The sequence below is a fragment of the Oncorhynchus nerka genome, linkage group LG5 (assembly GCF_034236695.1).
Source record: "Oncorhynchus nerka isolate Pitt River linkage group LG5, Oner_Uvic_2.0, whole genome shotgun sequence".
Taxonomy (NCBI): domain Eukaryota; kingdom Metazoa; phylum Chordata; class Actinopteri; order Salmoniformes; family Salmonidae; genus Oncorhynchus; species Oncorhynchus nerka.
The window spans coordinates 53,296,736-53,318,104 of NC_088400.1; the positions used below are offsets into that span (position 1 = coordinate 53,296,736).

A 21,369-nucleotide genomic window follows, 5' to 3' on the forward strand; every position below is an offset into this window, starting at 1 on the left:
TAAAAACCCTCAGTTTATAGATGAGCCCCACAAACCCTTTATCGGAGTACCAAACAATTTGCTCATATTGATGTAAAATACAGCTACTGCAGTTTATGTAGCTGTTTGTCTAGTCGAAGATTGAGAAAAGATATTCAATTTGTGGGTCAAGAATTGTTTTTGCTAAAGAGATATAGTCATGTATTTATCAGTCCCAATCCTTCCGCTGCGTATTGGGGAGGAATTATTTTTATGAACATTTTAGTCTCAAAGTAGTGTATAGAGAGTAGAGTGCTGATCTAGGATCAGGGCCTCCATGTCCATAGTGTATTTTTATTAATTATGATCTGAAAGGGAAAACCGATCATCACTATTATTCTGAGATGCTTGATAAGGCCCCGGATCTATTTCTTGTACCGAGTTCATAGGCTGCGATTACACATGTAGCCCAATTCTGATTCTAATCTTTTTCTCTAATTGGTCCTGACAAATCAGATCTTTTCTTTGGCCAATAATCGAGGATCGGGTCTCAAAGGTCCAACTCTGAAAGCACATCTCTGTGAGTCTTCTCCAGAGCTCTTCAGACAGTTTGTCTCCTTTATCCCAAAGTAACAACCTGGAAGAGAAGATAGATCTTAATGCATGTGATGTGTATGAACAAAATCAAATGGACTGAGGCATGTGTAGAAGCACTATTAGAACCAGCTGCAAAATTGAGTTCTACACCTGAAAGAATTGTATATCACTTACCTGAGCAGCACAAAAACTCTGCAGCAAGGCCAGTACAACAACACACCACTTCATCTTCTGTCTATCATAAAACAAAGCACCTCGATCATCAACTCCCCCATTCCTTAAATACACTCCCAGCCCTGTCCCTTCCACTAACCTTAGTGCTTTGGGTTTATTTCAATGCCAACAGTATTGACCTACAGGCGGAAATCTCATTACTTTCAAGTGGTCTTCTTCCTGGAACTAAACTTGCCACATGTTCATTTATCTTACAAATCAGTGCAAACAACTATATATCACAATTGCAAGTAAAACCTTCAAATAGCCGCCATGTGCGAAGGCAGTGCTAAAAAACACAAGTTTGCTTGCAAGAAGACCGCTACAACATTTTTCTGATTGTCCTATTCATGTTTGCACTCAAATGCTTGAACAATTTATCATTGCACTAAAGATGACAAAACCATTGTATTTTATAAATGTTTTAATATAAAAAGAATACTTCCTACTTAGGATACAGAACGGCATTTCTAGTTATTTAAAAATGTTAAGTAACAATCTTAATAATCACTGCAGTCATCAGAATTGTGAAGTTAGTCTCTACAGGCTCGTCACCACCCTCTCGCTCAACGATGTCAGCGAACAGAGTTTGGTCCTCATCAAAGACAGTCAGACACTGCTGTCATTCCAGGTAGTCTTTTTTTGTAGTCACACTACACAAGAGATCAGATCTCACAATGCCTAGAGATATGTTTCACATCCCAAGAACCACATTAAACACTATATGTAGCCTAGCGGTTAGGAGCGTTGGGCCAGTAACAGAGGTCGCTGGTTCAAATCCCGAGCCAACTAGGTGAAAAAAATATGTTGACGTGCCTGTAAGCAAGGCAATTGCTCCAGGGTTGCCGTCAATAACGTCTGATCCCTGACTGGGTGGGATATAAACAATTTCCAATTCACACGTGTGAAATAATACAAATGTAAGCACCCACCTAATTATCTTAATCTTCTGATATTTGTAGTTTGACTGAAAAAAAGACAACCTGGAATGCCATCAAAATCACAGTTGTGTCCAGTCCTTGCTAGACGAGCACTAATCTAGTCTACCAGCCGGCTCTCTGTACGCATTGACAATCGAGACGGGGAACTTGGGAGGTTAGACGAGCACTAAAAATGTTATGCCTCAAGTACAAAATACACTGGAAAAATGTAATGGGTCTTGAAAACAAAACAAATACTAAACATTTAAGACCCTCTAGAAAGAGAGTGGACGCCTGGACTGACACGTCAATAAATACTTCTCTTTCATTTAAGTCAACGTATTCCTGGTGCATTTTAACACAAACTGTATCCTATGTCAACTAAAAGAATGGCTAGTATGCATGCACGCGCACACCCATGAGCGTGACACACTTCCACCCACACCCCTCATCGCTCCAGTGTCCCCATGAGAGGCTCCATGGCGGCCAGGAAGCAGGCCTCAAACTCCTGGTCGGAGAAGCGGGTGACCGAGAGGCGGGCGTTGCGTCGGATCTCCAGGCGGGCCGAGGGTGACAGGGCCAGGATGCGCTCAATGGCGTCTGCATAGCCGTCCTCATCCTCGGCCAGGAAGCCCGTCTGGCGGCCCTCGTAGGGCACCACAATGTCCAGCCTGGGGCCTCCAGACTTGTGGGCCAGGACGACGGTCCCAGCAGCCATGCACTCCACCACCCCTGAGAGCAGAGGAGAGCAGAGGGTAAGTGTTGGCTTTAAAGTTAGACACATTACAGGGTGTATAATTGCATTACCTAAGACTGCATTTATATTGAACACCAAAGATAGCATTTTAGCATCCACAGCCACCTGGCTAGCAACCCAGCCATTTTGAGAAACTTGCTATGGGTGGTATAAATGCCTGTATGCCTTCATCTTTTATCTTATTTTTATAAAGAGGAGGATTAACAAAAGCATATTGTAACAGAACAATGTACTGCAATTTCAGAATGGGCTGTTGAATATAGGCGTATGAGGACTCCAGTCAGTACAGGATTATACAGTACTAAATGTTGGGAATGTAGAGAACGAGCGCTTTGCTTTGGAATAATAGCAACTCCAGCTGTTGAATAATATAAATGACAGTTGTATAGAATGATGGTAATTCTGTTTTTACCTATCCCGAAGTGTTCGTTCCACATGGTGTGCAGTCCCACCGTAGCTTCCCCCAACTCCCTCTTCAGCTCCTCAAACGGCACGTTGAGTTTAAACTCCACCCTGTCCGCCACGCCCAGCTCCTGGCACAGCCCTCTCAGCATCAACACCCTATCCTCATCCTCTTGGTTCCGGCATCCACCAATCAGCACCAACCTCAGCGACTCCCTTCCTCCTGGCCCCGCAACTAGCCCTGCTTCTTTCTTCTGCAGCACCTTCCGGAAGGCGCGAATCTGAAGCCGATGGTCCTTCTCCGGTCGAAACTGACCAATGGAAACGATGGAATGGCACTTCCGGTCCGAGTCCTCATCCAACGGGAGCTGGAGGAAGGCGCGGGTGTCGCAGGGCGGGAAGACTAGGCAGGTGCGGTTGGTCGCTCGCCATAGGGTCAGGATGTGGTTCAGGGTCCAGCTGGAGTTGACCATGACCACGTCGCTGCAGGAGCCGGCCAGACCATAGAGCAGCGCCAGCAGGCAGTAGTAGACAACCTTGACCGCGCTCAGGAACAAGTTGTTGGAGATGTAGTCTGCGTTGTTGAACCTGGAAACATAGGGGGGAGGTTGGTTAGGGAATGGTAAATGATAACATGATAGGATCAGGTGAATGGAAGAATAAACAACAAGGGGAAGTCATGCCCTGATGTCAATGATATAGCGGAAAGTGGACCTAAGTTACAACACTGATTGATGCAGGATTGATGACAGTCAAAACAATGACAGCGGTGCTACGTGTTAGATAGTGCTTGTAAGTTTCCAGAGTATTCCCAATTTCCCATTAGCCTGATTGGATCTTGATCTTAGCCTAGTCCAGATCTGTAGGTGACTTTTTAGCTAACTTTTCTGACTAACATTGTCATGCCATGGTAGTCAGAGTGTGACATTGACAATAATCGGCAGAGAGGCATTGGCTAAAGCGCATTCCGATATGGACCTGGCTATATTATCCTAGTTTGACTGTCTCGGGGGCCAGGGGTCTGTAGTGAGAAACAGGGTTCTGAGACGATTACCTACCTGGGGTTCCTCTCGCGCACCACCGACAGCATGTCTGTGCTGATGGTGGGGTAGTGCACGTAGCTAGCCACATGACAACCCCCTAGGTATTTAAACACAGGCAGAGTGAAGGCGTAACCCATGGAGTCGATGTAGACATCTGGGACAAACTCCGTAAGGGCTTCCCAACCAAGGAAGATTGAGCCTACACTTTGACCAATCAGAGTGAAGTGGGGGAAGAGGCTGGCCTCGACCAACAGGCGGTGTTTGAGGAAGACAAACTGGACGGGTCGAGGTAAAAGGATGTTGAAGCGCCGCCGGGCGCCATCAAGAATCTGCTGGTTCGTCACACCCTGGTCGCCCGTGTACACCATGAAGTTGACATCTTGGTACCTATGACATGGAGAAGACCATATTTATTATTGCATACAGTAGCAAACCCTTTTGCAATGGATAACGTTTTGCAACAAAAACAAAGGTTTATTGGACAAGTTCAGGTAGTCCCCAGTTGGTTGTACTTCCCTCCCCTGTGGGTCTGTTTGCATCCATTTGGTTCCTAGTGAATATGACCCAGGTGAGTGAATTAATGTGAAAGACTGGGAGATGTTCATTAGGGCACAATACAGAAAATGTTACGCAAGGGAAAATTAAAATGGGCGTGAAGTCCCTCCCTGTTCCAATCCCTTTTCTTCCTTTTGGTGCCTAATGAACATGGCAACGAATTACTGTTGGATATGGGGGTTTTCATACTGTGTGAACATTCTAATCAACATAATGCTTGAGAAACGGGTAGCAAGCTGAGATTCGGTAGATAATCCACCAAAGTATATTATTCATGCTGAATGCACTGAGCAATATGTAGTAAGATCCTATAGCTAGGAATATTATTATTAAGCAATAAGGCCCGAGGCTTTTCTTATGCACAAGGCAACACGTCACATACCCCCAAGGTGCCTTATTGCAATTATAAACTGGTTACCAACGTAATTAGTGCAGTAGAAATGAATGTTTTGTCATACCGGTGGTATACAGTCTGATACACCAGAGCTGTCAGCCAATCAGCATTCAGGGCTCGAACCACCCAGTTTACAATAATAATATAATTAGTCACTGGTGATTATTCGCTGGTGTGGCTTAGCTTAGTCAAGGTGCAACGACATACATTGAAAGTGCAATTTTTCCTTACCTATTCTGCAAAGCTCTGAGGGCACACCACAGCACTCTCTCGCCACCACCTCCCGCGTTGCAGTACGGGTGAAAGAAAGCCACCGTGGGACGCCCATCACGGGCTCGCCGTGCGTTCCTGTTTGCCTGCAGCCACACGCGCACACCCATGACAAGCACGACCAGGGTGGCGGTCAGGAGCATGCACAGAAACACGCATGGCAGTAGCAATGTCCACAACAACCTGGGGTAATGAGAGAACTATAAGAGATAAGGTGACAGACCTGCTCTACAGAAAAGGTAAGGCCAATTCAGTAAGACAACGTTGTGTAAACTTTCAGATAGAAATATATAATGTAGCTAGAACAATCACGCATCTCTGACTTGTAGAATGTGGAATCACATCAGCTGTATTTATGCCATTTCTATCTGCAACAATCTGTGTTATTTTCCCACTGAATGCTCAGATATGCTAGCTAGCAAGCATACCGCGCTGACAAATAGAAAAGGCTATATCAAAGCCATATGAGCTATAGCAGCTCTATTCATGACATTTCTACCTGCAACGTTCCACGTTTGCCAAACGTTACTACTGAACAAGGCCCAGGAACCCTGTTAAACTGATAATCTACACTTAAGGTAGAAACTTTCCGTGGGAATATATGGGAATTTACAGAATCTAATGTAGATGTTTTTTGCATTGGATATATTTACAATATATGGAGACAGAAACATAAACCTTTTACCATATAAGTAGACCTAATTGCAAATTATAAAATCCTCCCAATAGAAATAAGACTATTTAGCTACGAATTGAACTTTAAATTAGTTGACTCTTCACATGGGATGATTTCACTGAACACCAAAAGAAAGGGATATTGAATGACCCCCAATGCCCAAAAATGTTTTCAACATACATCTGTAAAATGATAGTCTAGAAATGAAAGCTCTTCCTCTCAGGCTTCCATGTCTTCTCACTAGGCCTCCTCAATGTCCACCTCTTGAACATCAGACTTTTCCCTGTCACTTTCCAACCTTGTTGAGGATGGCTCGTTGTCAGGCTCAAAAAAAAATCACATTTGCCCAGATGGCCACCAATTTTTCAAACCTTGTATTGGTCAGCCTGTTGCATGCTTTGGTGGGTGTTCCCAAACAAAGACCAGTTGCGCTCTGAGGCAGCTGATGTTGGTGGGATTTGGAGGATGGAGGCAACAGGGGAAAGATCTTCAGATCCACAAAGTCTCTTCCACCAAGTGGCTGATGAGATATGTTGGCACGACTACCATATTGTACATAGTGTACTTCGCCAGACTGCCAAGAACCTTGCCCTCATCCAGGCCAATGTGGCGAGACACAGTAGTGATGACACCATAGGCCTTTTTGATCTCTGCACCAGACAGGATGCTCTTGCCAGCATACTTGGGGTCCAACATGTACGCTGCGGCGTGTATGGGCTACATACTTTTTGATGTATGTCAGAACTGCAGTTTCCTCTGCTTGGAGAAACAGTGAAGTGGGCAGGGCAGTACGGATTTATTATCTTACATCTGCAAGCAGAGTCTGAACATCAGACAGGATAGCATTGTCTCCCTCAATCCATGCAATGGCTACTGCCATAGGTTTCAGGAGTTTCAGGCTGCTTACCACGCTCTCCCAAAATACATAATCCAGGAGGATCCTCTTGATGGGGCTGTCCTTATCGGCAGACTGTGATATGGACATTTCTTGGAGAGACTCCTTCCCCTCCAGGAGACTGTCAAACATAATGACAACACCACCCCAATGGGTGTTGCTGGGCAGCTTCAATGTGGTGCTCTTATGCTTCTCACATTGCTTGGTGAGGTATATTACTGCTATAACTTGATGACCCTTTACATACTTTACCATTTCCTTGGCTCTCTTGTAGAGTGTATCCCATTATTTTCAGTGCCACGAAGTCCTTGAGGAGCAGATTCAATGCATGAGCAGCACTTTAGACCAAGCAGCCTTCATGTTGGCAGCATTGTCTGTCACCAGTGCAAATACCTTCTGTGGTCCAAGGTCATTGATGACTGCCTTCAGCTCATCTGCAACGTAGAGACCGGTGTGTCTGTTGTCCCTTGTGTCTGTGCTCTTGTAGAATGCCGGTTGAGGGGAGGAGATTGTCGTTAATTATTCCATGGCCGAACATTCGACCACCCATCAAAGATGATTGCAATACATTCTGCTTTCTCTTCGATTTGATTGTCCTTCACTTGAACTCTGCATCCAGCAAATCAGTAAATCAGCAAATCAGTAGATGAACATGTCTGGTTGGAGGGGTGTATGCCTTCCAATACACATTGCCTGTGAGCATCAAGAGGTGAACCAGTTGCATACACAGCTCGAGCAAGACATTCATCAGCATTTCTCTGACTATGTTCCTCCATTGAGTCAAAAAAAAACATCCGATTCCAGGAGGACCATGAGCTGTTGCTATCGATAAGGTGTCGGATTCATCATTTTCACCTTGAATAAAAGTAGAGGGACTTTTGTCAGAAGTTGCTTGTTGAGAGCGCTGAGGGAACTTTATGCACTTGGCCAGATGATTCTGCATCTTTGTTGCATTCTTCACATATGATTTGGCACAGTATTTGCAAATGTACACCACTTTTCTTTCTACATTAGCTGCAGTGAAAATGTCTCCACACATCAGATAGTGCCCGTGGCATTTTCCTGCAAAGAAAAAAAATGAATAAAAAAAAAACAATAAATACAATTCCATGTACAGATAGTTAGATTAAAACAACTCCTTTGTCAGATACATGTTTTAAAATTAAACATGTATGGAAACAGGTGAATTAACACTCCTCAGTTAGCAAGCTCAAGCAAGCTAAAACCCACATGGTAGCAAAAACTAACTAGCAGAAATTGTTAATAAGTTAGTTCCAGGCTGTATTTACTAGTTAACAAAAAAATCATGTATGTCATAAAATATATTCACCTCACCCTGCATTGTAATCAAAACTTACCATAAAGCATGCAGTCCTTGGCTCAGACAGTGTAGTAGTGTGGGCTCAATAGCATCTCATTATTGTGCAAGATCTTGAGAATCAACTGTACATGTGATGGAAGAGTGCACTGCACATGTGATGGAAGAATACACTGTGCATGCAGAGGGTTGCAATTCCATTTAATTGGGGACAGTTTAACCAAAATATGCCACAAGACCTAAAATTGCCTCCTGTATCCCACAAAAGAAGGTTCACTGTTATATGCTAACCTTTTTGTTGAATTTAAGCTAAATTCCCGGGCTTAACTTCCCATAGAACATTTTCGGGGGAAATCTGGAAATTTACTGGAAAGTTTCCGACCCCATCTATACCAAAAGTTTGCTTTAGAAAAACCTTCGCACGTAGGATTTCAGCGGTTACATTCGCCCACCATTGGCTCCAATTCCGAAGCTGTGTATTAACGTTAGAAACGTAAATAATCATGACTTTCAAACTGGTTTACGAAACATGTGCTGATATACCCTATTGAGGATAGTATTTTCTGGCCAGGGGAGGTTGACACTTACCACAAATACAAGTCAAAATTGGCTATTGTAAAAATTCATGAAAATGAGCTTTTGTGTTCTTAATTTATGGTTAGGCATAATGTTAATGGGGTTAAGGTTAGGTTTAAAATCAGATATTTAATAAGATACATTGTAGAAATAGGCAGGGTTTATGACTTAACTAGTGTTAAGGGGGGGTTATGGATGTGTAAAACTACTACAGTAACTATTTTGTATGCATCTTTGTAGTTGACATGAAAGATAAGGGGTGTCATATCAGCGTGTTTCAAAAACCATTTTGCAAGCGATGATTGACGTTTCTAAACGTCAAAACACACCGCGTCGGAATTGTAGTTCATATGCAGCCACCCAAATTTACTGCGTGGGCGAAGCTAAGCGCTGAAAACCCTACGCCACGGATAATAAGAGTTTGAGAACTAGCTAGCTACATTCCATGAGCAACAAGACACGACTTAAGAAAAATTACACGAGTCGACATTGATAAACAAACTATGAATTACTTGTGATAAAATAATAGCTGGCTTAACGTTAGCTAACTGTAACGTAGGTGATGTACTGCTGTTGACAGCTAAGTAACTAGCCAGCTGGTTAGCTATAATGCCTAGCTAGCTGACTAAAACAATCAATAGCACAATGTTTTGTCTAGTTAGCTGGGCAAATATCTAACATCATTAGATAAACATTAAAAAAATCCAACCTGATTAGATCACACAAACATTGAGCAAGTTGATCATGGACAGACATCTTGACAACACAACCTCCAAACCGGAAATGTTTGTGCTGCAAATTCAACATTGGTTTTTATTTCGGTGAGAGCATAGCGCCACCTGGTGTAGTCAATGATGTGTATAAAATCATCTTGGCACTCCTCAATTGTACCAAATATTTTGGAAGCTATAGAAAGTAATTTATTAATGTCTACATTCGTTTTTCACGTTTATTCTATTACAGACACCTTAATGCATACTTTTAAATTATATTCTGTGTGCTAAACATAAAAATAAATCAAAAAGTATTAAAGTATTTTTTTGAGAGTACTAATATTAATGTCCCCACTACAAAAAAACAATAACTTAAAAACATGTAATATGTCCTTGAAACCTTGAAATTGAAATGCTGTAGAATACGGCCGACTGGTGGCCAACATGGCCGTCTGGTGGCTTCAAAGCCTCTCAATGGCCAATAAATAACAAATAGCAATCTATGGTTTATATACGTCATTGGGTGTAGCACAGTGAATTTGTCTGTGAGCTGACAGATTTTGCATAATGAATATACAATATTCTGTAGACCTACTAAAGCAAATAGTAGGCCTAGTTTAAGAAAATTATTTTCTGGCTAAAGGCAGTTCCAGGATAAAGTTTAACCCGAATAAATTACAATATATAATTTCAAGGTGTGGAAAGGTTTTTAAAAGAAAGACCTATATTATTGAATCTTTTTTTTTGGGAGGGGGGGGGGGGGTCATGGTGTAGTAAACAGTTCACTGTTATTGCAAAGCAGCCCAAAGCTCTCCTCAAAAAAGTAAAGTTTAACTTAGACTTTACTCTGGCTAAATCAACACAGATCTCTCTCTCTCTCACTCTCTCTCTCTCTCTCTATCATGTTAACCAAACATCTTGCATAAGTTTTGGACACATTAAACATGAAGGCTCTTCTAATATGGGCTGTTTTGCTGAACTTTTACAAGCTCCCTAAGACAGGTGACTGCGTTTCAACACAGTAAGTATCCCACAGTAAACATTATCATAATTGTTTAGGAAACTTTGCTTAGCCTAAATGAAAAATAGATGCGTTTGATTGACAGATCCAGAATGACCACCACATGATAATGTTTACTCTTTCCACTGTATATCCTCCTACATGTTTTCTGTATTTTATTTAAAGTAGAATGAAGTGATCATTGACATGAAGTTGACATCATTGATATGATTTAAGGAATTCACATTCACAAGAATTCATGAGATGACAGGATAAATCTAAACCCATGTATTTGCTATAATACAGAACTGTAATGAATAACGAACTATATGAATCTGTGAAGGATAACACTTCAATTTGGTCAATTTGCCTTTGGCTCAACTTAGTCCACGCCAAACATTTTGACTATGTTAGCCCACACAGCTTCAAGGATGCACTTTCATGCTAGGTTGAAGACCTCATATTTAAGCTTATAGATACCCCAACTGGTGTATAGAACAATCTCAAAATGATCTACTTTGGTTTAGATACAAGCATCATGAAACCTGTAACCCAATAAATTAATTTGACTTGGTGAAAATCTTTTAAATTTTTTTTTACAAAATTGCTTAACACTTTTTCCATGTGGTTTATTCCTTCACAGACTCCATGAAATGATGACCTCTTCCTAAATATTTGGTCAAATTATTAATTTTGTGTTTGGTTTCCTAGAAACAAGGGTGGCTAAACTTACCCCTTTGGCTCAACTTACCTCACTCTCCTCTATATCTCAATAGTCTAGTGACCTCTCCTCATCTCCTTTCCTATGTGCAGATGAAGAGGAGACGAGGAAAGGAAGCCACATAGGACTATTGAGACCTAGCCTATTTTTCCTTTGTCTTTCACAGTGACCAAGTTCTCTCAATCCAAGTCACAACACATCAACAAGCAGATATTGTGAGGAACATATCCAGCCAATATGAGGTACGATAAAGATGTGATAATAAACTAATAATTATCTTGTTTTAAAAAAAAACCTTTTCACTTCACTGGTCTTAAACCAAAAACATTGTGCCAATTACTATTTTTGTTTCTGTACTAGGTTACGGTGTGTTGTTTTCAGACTTCATATTACGCACAATTAGGATATATTATTTTAAAGTTTATTCATGCATTTGTGTGTGTATGAACATGCGTGTTTGTGTGTGTCTCCCAGACAGTTTTGTGGTCACCTACTTCACCTGAGTACATCGGAGCACACACTGAGGTGCACCTGTTTGTTCCTGCCAACAAATTGGGGACTGTCACAGACCTGCTGCAGACACACCACCTAACACACCAGTATGTCATGTGATCAATTGTCATATTTTAGTGACACTAGCAACGTTAACACAACACCTAACTGCCTCATCAAGAAGTTCTGTTTTATGGGCTTAATGGCTAAGGTGTTGTGTTTACAGTAGCAAGAGATTGAGTTCAAGCCTCGGTTTGGACTACCAGCTGACTTCACTTTAACTTCAATATTGATTTTGTTGTGTTATGCCCATATTATGGTCATATCCATGATATTGAATAAGCTATCAGTATTATGAAATGAATATAGAATGTTTCTAATAGTTGAGAGAAATCCCCAAGAGCAGGAATGTGTGTTTGTTTCAGAGTGCTACTGGCCAACACAGAGGAACTGATCGAGATGCAGACCAGGAATGAATCGTCGGACCCTAGAAGCAGTGCATCTTATTATGAGAGATACCATTCTCTGGAGGACGTAAGATACCGGATTGTGTCATGTCATTTCCTAATGTTATTAACATAACCGTAATGTAATGTAACATTGACATAATCTCAATGTAACATCCCATTAACATTACTTTAAAGTCATAACCTTTTCTGGGCCCATATTCATACAACGTCTCAGTGTAAGAGTGCTGATCTAGGATCATTATGATGCCTTTTAGATAATAATGAATAACTTTATATTGCCAGGGGCAGCTAGTCTTAGATCAGTTCTACTACTGTGAAACACTTTATGAATACAAGGCCCTGGTCATTGTGGTCCCAGCTGCTAGATATCAAGTTTGTATTTATTATGAAAATGTTTACATGCTGTCTCTTTTATAGATCTACAATTGGATCAACAAGACTGCCCAGGACTACCCAGACATGGTCAAAGTCACCCTGATTGGCTCATCATATGAAAAACGCCCACTTTACGTTCTCAAGGTTCCCCAAGCTGCCTTTTTAGCAATGATTCATACAATTATTATATTTTAAAGTAATGTCATTGTCATAGTCAGTTTATAAGTCCGAGTCATTTCATACAAGCAACAGTCACATCCTAATCATCTGATCAAATGATTGCATTTCTCTGTTGTCTTTATCAGTTGTCTGGACGACAAGAGAGAGCTGAAAAGAGAGCAATATGGATTGACTGTGGCATTCATGCTAGAGAGTGGATCTCCCCAGCTTTCTGCCTGTGGTTTGTGCAATATGTCAGTACCTTGTTCCTAAAATCCAGATTCTCTACCAACTTATGCTCTATCTATTCTGATAGGCCCTACTGTATACATATTTGGTTATATAGCGTCTTCATACCTCATTGGTTATGAAGTTGGATTGAAAATGTTTATGATGGCTCTGGAATTGTATTAAATCGTATTGCTCACTATTTTGATTTGGAACATAGACAGCTATATTAAACTGTTGACTCTTCCTTGTGCTCTTTCCTCAGTCCTTGAACTTCTATAATCTAAACAATGACATCACTGAGATGCTGAACAGTATGGACATCTATGTGCTGCCTGTCATGAACCCGGATGGATACAAGTACACATGGACAACGGTAAAGAATAAGATGATTAATAAGAAATTGAGTCAGTGGTTGCGTTCCGGGACGACAACATTGTAGACGTGGTATTGACCAATAGTTGTGTGCCACCTCATCGACTGTGCAGTCATGCGTCAGATTGCTATGTGATGTGGTTAGCTCATATGTTAAACACCGATCCAGTGAGATCTGGCATGAGTCTGCAATGTCAGTGTGGATTGCTGCCAGTGCCTTCAAATATGTCAATCTGAGCTACACAAAAATGGTAATCTCTACGGGCACTGTGCATCATATGGACATACTTAGTGCATATGAATGATCTATGAGCCAAGATCCATGATCTAACACACAGATCCATTCCACTCACTCCTAAACAACTCAACTTTATTCTGCATAATGTATAAACAGAATGTCAGAGAGATTTTTTATTTTGTGAGTTTACGTCAGTGTACGTTTTATGAGTAGGCTATATGTTTTGAGTGGATACAGTATGTCAGTATTTGTTTTGTGATTATACTGTGTGTGCTCCTTTATTTGACCAGAACCGAATGTGGAGAAAGAATCGTTCCTTGAGCAAGGAAAGCAACTGTGTTGGAACCGACCTCAATAGAAACTTTGACGCAAACTGGTGCAGTAAGTCTGAAATGGAAACTGAACTGGCAGCTTGAGGGCTACTGGTCTCTGATCCCACAATCAAACTACTGCCGTTGTTCCCTTGGGCAAGCCTCTTATCCCTAAAATGGCTCTCCATCCAGGGGTGTTGCACAGCAACTGACTCTGTGTCGCTCAACGCGTGTGTGTGTTTCTGGGGGTGTTGGGAAAAAGGCAGAAGACGACTTTGTGTTCTAACCAAATGGAAAATAAACGCTCTATTATATTCCCTCTGCAGCAAAGGGAGCCTCCAACAGGCCCTGTGATGAGATATACTGCGGCCAGTTCCCAGAGTCGGAGCCTGAGGCAGAAGCCGTGGCTAACTTCTTGCGCAGCCACAAAGACTCGGTAAAGCTCTATCTCTCCATCCATTCCTATGGTCAGATGCTGCTCTTCCCATACTCCTGCTCCAATGAGGAGGTGCCTAACCACGCCGAGTTGGTGAGTTGTTGGAAGAGATGAATGGGCGGATGAATCCTAGGGATCACATATAAGGCATTCATTTGCAGTTGATAAAGGTGTTTGTAAGTAGCTAATTAGGCCAATATTCTGTATAATTAGCCATTTATTAAGCCTTTTCAGTGTTTTCCTATTCACACAAACAATAAATGGCTAATAGTGCCTGCAATGGCATAGGATGCTACTTATAAATGCCTATATGGTGATCCATATACTGGTTTTTGAACAGTCAGTAAATATCATTACCCCAAAAAATGCTAACCTCCCCTGGTATTGGTAATGGTGAGAGGTTAGCATGTCTTGTGGGTGTCTTTGTGCCTCTAACTTTCTCAATCATCATTATTCACAATTCATTCTGGCTTATCCATGATTATGGTAATCAAGTGTTCAGAAATATATTATATTCTTATTTACAATCAAAGTGACTCCAAAATGACACTACATTATTTACCATTCATTTCTATTTGGCACAAAATAATCTTTAACGCATCCAACAAGTTTGTAGAGTCTATAGCTTGACGAAGTCATTTGTGCTGGGAATTTGGGACCAAATACTAAGCTTTTGTATAAGGGCACAAGGAGAGACCCAAATGCAGACACAGGAGGCAGGTGGTTGAGCTCCGATACTTATTATACCAAAAGGGTTAGGCAAAAGGCAGGTCGGGGACAGGCGAGAGTTCATAAACCAGGTCAGAGTCCAAACAGGGCCATGCGATAGGCAGGCGAGAGGTCAGGACAGGCAGAGTGGTCAGGCAGGCGAATACGGTGTCAGGACAGGCGAGGGTCAAAAAACCAGAGACTGGGAAAAATAGGAGCTAGGAGAATCCTGGTTGACTTGGCAAAACAAGACGAACTGGCACAGAGAAACAGGAAACACAGGGATAAATACACCGGGGACTACATTTACATTACATTTAAGTCATTTAGCAGACGCTCTTATCCAGAGCGACTTACAAATTGGAATAATGGGGAAAACAGGAGACACCTGGAGGTGGGTGGACACAATCACAGACAGGTGAAATAGATCAGGGCTTGACATTTTGACTACTTTAATACAATTTGTCCAAATACTTTTGGTTCCCTAAACTATGTACAAAAAGTGCTCTAACTACCCTCAAATTAAAGCTGACAGTCTGCACGTTGACATCATAGTCATTGTATCATTTCAAGTCCAAAGTGCTGGAGTACAGAGTTAAATAGCAAACAATGTGTCACTGTCCAAATACTTTTGGACCTCACTGTATATAATCAACAACAACAAAAAATGACAATTCTTTTTATTAACTCTGTTCCATTGTTTTTTTTTAACAGTTTGAGCTTGTACAGGAGGCAGCCATGAAAGTCAGAAGATACTACAGGAACAACTACAAATACGGCGCATCAGCAAAAACAATATGTGAGTTAGTCTTCATCAGAGTTGGGGTCAATTCCATTTTACATTTTGCCAACTCAGGAAGCATTGGAATGAATTAATTGACCCCAACCCTAGTCTCCATCAAAAACAACATTGTGATACTCACAGCATTTTGTCTGTATCACATAGGTTGGTGAGGCAGGCAGCAAGATTCAGACAAACCCCCACTGTTGCAAACCAAATGCTGGCTAGAAGCATGGGGATATAATGTTTAGATGCCTTTTTCCAGTGGAGATTATGTTTATGAATTGCCTGGCTGGGCGGTGGGACAGTGGATGCACATTGATAATTCAAATGGAAATGTTAACAGGTATTACCCGGGAAATATTGTGAATAACTCCTGGCTATCAGCATCCAAATATACTGTTTAATACAACCTGGTCTCAGAGCATTTCGTATTATTCTGTACGTAAATCCGTTAGTATGATATGTTACTTTTCGTATAGTATGTATTAATTTGTGGATGTCCATCACCCAATTCATATAATATGTTACGAATTACAATTCGTATTACACTAAACAAATATATAAACGCAACAATTTCAAAGATTTTACTCAGTTACAGTTTCTATAAGGAAATCAGTCATTGTAAATAAATTCATTAGGCCCTAGTCTATGGATGACTGGGAATACAGATATGCATCTGTTGGTCACAGATACCTTAAACAACAAAAAGGGTAGGGGCGTAGATCAGAAAACCAGTCAGTATCTGGTGTGACCACCATTTGCCTCATGCAGCGCAACACATCTCCTTCGCATAGAGTTGATCAGGCTGTTGATTGTGGCCTGTGGAATATTGTCCCACTCCTCTTCAAAGGCTGTGCGAAGTTACTGGATATTGGCAGGAACTGGAATGCACTGTCGTACAATGGGGGACATGTATGGTGAGTACGCAGGCCATGGAAAAACTGGGACATTTTCAGCTTCCGGGATTCATCCGTGAAGAGCACACTTCTCCAGTGTGCCAGTGGCCATCGAGGGGTGAGCATTTGCCCACTGAAGTCAGTTAAGACGCCAAACTGCAGTCAGGTCAAGACCCTGGTGAGGACAACAAGCATGCAGAAGAGCTTCCCTGAGATGGTTTCTGACAGTTTGTCCAGAAATTCTTTGGTTGTGCAAACCCACAGTTTTATTAGCTGTCTGGGTGGCTGGTCTCAAACGATTCCGCAGGTGAAGAAGCTGGATGTGGAGGTCTTGGGCAGACGTGGTTATATGTAGTCTGTGGTTGTGAGGCCGGTTGGACGTACTGCCAAATTCTCTAAAACGACATTGGAGGCTGCTTATGGTAGAGAAATGAACATTCAATTGTTTAGCAACAACTCTGGCGGACATTCCTGCAATCAGCATGCCAATTGCACGCTCCCTCAAAACTAAAGACAACTGTGGCATTGTTTGATGACAAAACTGCACATTTTAGAGTGGACTTTTACTGTCCCCAGCACAAGGTGCACCTTTGTAATGATTATGCTGTGTAATCAGCTTCTTGATATGCCACACATGTCAGGTGGATGGATTATCTTGGCAAAGGACAATGCTCATTAACAGGGATACAAACATTTGTGCACACAATTTTAGAGAAATAAGCTTTTTCTGCGTATGGAAAAATTCTGGGATCTTTTATTTCAGCTCATGAAACATGGGATGAATAGTTTACATGTTGTGTTTATTTTTTGTTCAGTTTATACAATACCAGTCAAAAGTTTGGACACACCTACTCATTCAAGGGTTTTTCTTTATTTTCACTATTTTCTGCATTGTATAATAATGGTGACGACATCAAAACTATAAAATAACATGCATGGAATCATGTAGTAACCAAAAAACTATTCAACAAATCAAAATATATTTTAGATTCTTCAAAGTAGCCACCCTTTGTCTTGATGACAGCTTTGTGCACTCTTGGCATTCTCTCAACCAGCTTCATGAGGTAGTCACCTGGGGTTGAAGAGGCGTTGCTGCGCCTTCTTCACGACGCTGTCTGTGTGGGTGGACCAATTCAGTTTGTCCGTGATGTGTAAGCCGAGGAACTTAAAACTTTACTACCCTCTCCACTACTGTCCTGTCGATGTGGAAAGGGGGGTGCTCCCGGTATTACGAATGTGCAAATGTACAATGTTTTTTGATTTAGGTTGAGGTTAAGGTTAGAGTTAGGGGAAGGGTTAGCTAACATGCTAAGTAGTTGCAAAGTAGCAAAACAGTAGTAAGTAGTTGAAAAGTTTCTCATTAGCTAAAAATGCTAAAGTTCCCCATGATGAGATTCAAACTCGCAACCTTTGGGTTGCTAGATGTTCGCGTTACACGCCCACCAATCCACCTTGACCAACCATCCTACTTTCGTTTTTGCATTAAGCAACCATCACTCTTATGTAAACATACCAAATGCAACATATCATACTAATTTGAGTGTCCCATATAGTCTATGAGACCAGGCTGTTTCATAATAAAATGCTGACAATTGCTTTGTAAAGCTGTTATAAGTTATTTCTTTATAAACGGTCACTACAAAACCAGTTAAATTCCTTGTTCTTCCTTCGTCCTTCTACAGACTTAGCCCCTGGAGGTTCTGACGACTGGGCCTACAACCTGGGCATCCACTACTCCTTCACCTTTGAGCTGGAGGACCGTGGTCGATATGGTTTCCTCCTACCGCCATCATTAATCTCCAAGGCCTGCAATGAAGCCCTCCTCGCTCTTAAGAGTATCGCTCTCAGAGTCATTCAGAAAACACAACCCCAACCCTAACACGGAACCCAAACCCGCTGCGCGTGTGCGCCATCGTGCGCCGTCGTGCATACATTTATTTTGTCCCCCCACACCAAACGCTATCACGACACACAGGTTAAAATATCAAAACAAACTCTGAACCATTGATATTAATTTGGGAACAGGTCGAAAGCATTAAACATGTATGGCAATTTAGCTAGCTAGCTTGCACTTGCTAGTTAAATTGTCCTATTTAGCTAGCTTGCTGTTGTTAGCTAATTTGTCCAAGGATATATTTTTTATTTTATTTTACCTTTATTTAACCAGGCAAGTCAGTTAAGAACAAATTCTTATTTTCAATGACGGCCTGGGAACAGTGGGTTAACTGCCTGTTCAGGGGCAGAACGACAGATTTGTACCTTGTCAGCTCGGGGGTTTGAACTTGCAACCTTCCAGTTACTAGTCCAACGCTCTAACCACTAGGCTACCCTGCCGCCCCTATAAACATTGAGTTGTTATTTTACCTGAAATGCACAAGGTCCTCTACTCCGCCAATTATTCCACACATAAAACGGTCAACCGAATCGTTTCTAGTCATTTCTACACCTTCCAGGCCTTTTCTTCTCTTGACTTTATAATGCGATTGGCAACTTTCATAAATTAGGTGCATTACCGCCACTGACCTCGTTCGTCTTTCAGTCCCCCACGTGGGTATCACCAATGAGGAGATGACACGTGGGTACCTGCTTCTATAAACCAATGAGGAGATGGGAGAGGCAGGACTTGCAGCGCGATCTGCGTCAGAAATAGAACTGACTTCTATTTTAGCCCTTGGCAACGCAGACGCTCGTTGGCGCGCGCGAGCAGTGTGTGTGCAATAATTGAATAACATGGATTTCTACATTTATTTTGCAATGCTCGCACACGCAACGAGAGCGGTGTAGTCAGCCTGCAACCCTTTATGCCCCTGAGAAGTTGGCTGTGTAAACCTGAGCAGTTTCACGTCTGATTTTGTCCAAAGTAATCCCTTTTATCAAAGTATGTTTAGTGTGCGTGTCTGTCAAACATGATTGTAAATTGTATCATCATTTTTTTGTTTTTAAGGAGTAGGGCAGTCCCAATCATGACATAATTAGTTGTTTGTTGGAGGAGAGGAAAGACGGGGGAGAGAGTGCTGAAATAGCAATGGGTCTGATGCGAACCCATGCAGCTGCAAGTGGTGTTCCATGGGCAGCGTCTTAGACCGCTAGGCCAGCCTAGTGTCACCTTAGCACAACATTCATGTTTTTTGTAGTAAGAAATCATAGACACTAATGAAATCTTTGTTTTATTCCAACTGTATATCCTCCTACAGCTTTGAAGCTTAAAACTATAATTGTGTTGACAGTTCTCTGTGTGTAGGCTTCTAATGGTGTAACAAGATGAATATTCCAACAGAAAACAATAATAAAATTAGATATTTAAATGTTGATGTTTTGGCCTTTCTGAGAATGTCAATTTTTTCACTGGCTTCCCTTTAGTTTGAAGCATGGCTAGAAAACATACCATCATTGCACTGCTATGGTGACACACACATCTCAGAATAATCTTCACACAGATGTCATTGTCATGTACAGACCGCATAGATAGAAAAAAGACCCCTTTATGGCCATTGTTGGCTGGTCACATGTGCAAGCCGAACTGTCAAAACCTTAGTCATTCTATATGTGTCACTTCACTGTGTCCTATTAATACATATTGACTTCAATTCTTCAATTGCATGTTTTAAAACTACAATACACTGTGGGAAGCTAAGGTTGACAGGAGTCACAAGGTGATCAGAGTGTGTTGATTTCCTGTTCATTGTAGTTGAAAATGTAAAATAGTTCACAATAAATCACACACAGACCAGAGCAGTACAGGTGACCAAAAGTATGTGGACAATATACTATATATATACAAAAGAATGGACACCCCTTCAAAATGAGTGGATTTGGCTATTTCAGTCACACCCGTTGATGACATGTATATAAATCAAACACACAGCCATGCAATCTCCATAGACAAACATTGGCAGTAGAATGGCCTTACTGAAGAGCTCAGTGAATTTCAACGTGGCACTGTCATAAGATGCCACCTTTCCAACAAGTCAGTTCAAATGTCTGCTAGAGCTGCCCTGGTCAACTGTAAGGGCTGTTATTGTGAAGTGGAAACGTCTAGGAGCAACAATGGCTCACAAGCTCACAGAACGGTACCGCCGAGTGCTGAAGCATGTAGGGCATAAAAATCGTCTGTTCTCAGAAGAAACATAAGCACGTTAATGACATCGATATACATGGCCGAGCAGCTGCACACAAGCCTAAGATCACCGTGAGCAATGCCAAGTGTTGGCTGGAGTGGTGTAAAGCTCGCCGCCATTGGACTCTGGAGCAGTGGAAACGGACACATCTGGGTTTGGCTGATGCCTGGAGAACACTACCTGCCCGAATGCATAGTGCCAACTGGAAATTTTGGTGGAAGAAGAATAATGATCTGGGGTGGTTTTCATGGTTCGGGCTATGCAGTGAAGGGAAATCTTAATGCTACAGCATACAATGGCATTCTAGACGATTCCGTGCTTCCAACTTTGTGGCAACAGTTTGGGGAAGGCCCTTTCCTGTTTCAGCATGACAAGGCCCCCGTGCACAAAGTGAGGTCCATACAGAAATGGTTTGTTGAGATAGGTGTGGAAGAGCTTGGCTGGCCTGCACAGAGCCCTGACCTTAAACCCATCAAACACCTTTGGGATGAATTGGAACTCCGACTGCGAGCCAGGCCTAATCGCCCAACATCAGTGCCTGAAGTTCAACTTTTCCCCTGATGCCTTGAGATGGATGAAATTATACCTTGAAGGCAGAACTCAGTGTGTCAGAGTGAGCAATGAGCTGTCGCCCACTCGTAGCTATGATGTGGGCGTGCCCCAAGGGTCAATACTGGGGCCCCTCCTGTTCAGCCTGTACATTAATGATCTGCCTTCTGTCTGTACTGGGTCTGAAGTTCAAATGTATGCAGATGATACAGTGATATATGT

At 41.9% G+C, this 21,369-nt stretch overlaps 2 protein-coding genes across 6 annotated transcripts; one reads left to right on the forward strand and one right to left on the reverse strand.

The window, feature by feature from the left end:
• Nucleotides 1-1,174: 1,174 nt before the first annotated feature.
• LOC115129624 (GDP-Man:Man(3)GlcNAc(2)-PP-Dol alpha-1,2-mannosyltransferase-like) lies at nucleotides 1,175-9,384 on the reverse strand. 5 transcript variants are annotated; one of them, XM_065018736.1, is made up of 7 exons: nucleotides 9,284-9,354; nucleotides 8,039-8,123; nucleotides 7,536-7,742; nucleotides 5,071-5,292; nucleotides 3,906-4,277; nucleotides 2,858-3,435; nucleotides 1,175-2,420 (listed from the first exon to the last, which is right to left on the reverse strand). In XM_065018736.1, the coding sequence occupies exons 4-7, from the start codon at nucleotides 5,250-5,252 to the stop codon at nucleotides 2,137-2,139; spliced, it is 1,416 nt and encodes a 471-aa protein (XP_064874808.1). In that variant the 5' UTR covers nucleotides 5,253-5,292; nucleotides 7,536-7,742; nucleotides 8,039-8,123; nucleotides 9,284-9,354; the 3' UTR covers nucleotides 1,175-2,136. The 5 variants fall into 5 exon arrangements, with proteins under 5 accessions (XP_064874808.1, XP_064874807.1, XP_029516056.1 ...); XM_065018735.1 differs by having other exon boundaries at nucleotides 8,039-8,171; nucleotides 9,284-9,302; XM_029660196.1 differs by lacking the exons at nucleotides 7,536-7,742; nucleotides 8,039-8,123 and having other exon boundaries at nucleotides 9,284-9,384.
• Nucleotides 9,385-10,166: 782 nt separating this feature from the next.
• On the forward strand, nucleotides 10,167-19,789 carry LOC115129625 (carboxypeptidase B2-like). Its single transcript, XM_029660198.2, has 11 exons — nucleotides 10,167-10,308; nucleotides 11,175-11,250; nucleotides 11,483-11,607; nucleotides 11,926-12,034; nucleotides 12,388-12,489; nucleotides 12,651-12,758; nucleotides 12,998-13,108; nucleotides 13,636-13,726; nucleotides 13,983-14,185; nucleotides 15,515-15,599; nucleotides 18,163-19,789. The coding sequence occupies exons 1-11, from the start codon at nucleotides 10,232-10,234 to the stop codon at nucleotides 18,357-18,359; spliced, it is 1,284 nt and encodes a 427-aa protein (XP_029516058.1). The 5' UTR covers nucleotides 10,167-10,231; the 3' UTR covers nucleotides 18,360-19,789.
• Nucleotides 19,790-21,369: the final 1,580 nt, after the last annotated feature.

Excerpts from the sequence above, each read along its gene's own strand:
- LOC115129624 (XM_029660196.1), bottom strand. The coding sequence starts at position 9,381 with ATGTTGAATTTGCAGCACAAACATTTCCGGTTTGGAGGTTGTGTTGTC. Across the intron at positions 3,436-3,905 it reads GTGCGCGAGAGGAACCCCAG|GTTCAACAACGCAGACTACA; the intron begins GTAGGTAATCGT and ends CTATGTTTCCAG. Across the intron at positions 2,421-2,857 it reads GAACGAACACTTCGGGATAG|GGGTGGTGGAGTGCATGGCT; the intron begins GTAAAAACAGAA and ends CTCTGCTCTCAG.
- LOC115129625 (XM_029660198.2), top strand. The coding sequence starts at position 10,232 with ATGAAGGCTCTTCTAATATGGGCTGTTTTGCTGAACTTTTACAAGCTC. Across the intron at positions 10,309-11,174 it reads GGTGACTGCGTTTCAACACA|TGACCAAGTTCTCTCAATCC; the intron begins GTAAGTATCCCA and ends TGTCTTTCACAG. Across the intron at positions 11,608-11,925 it reads ACACACCACCTAACACACCA|AGTGCTACTGGCCAACACAG; the intron begins GTATGTCATGTG and ends TGTTTGTTTCAG.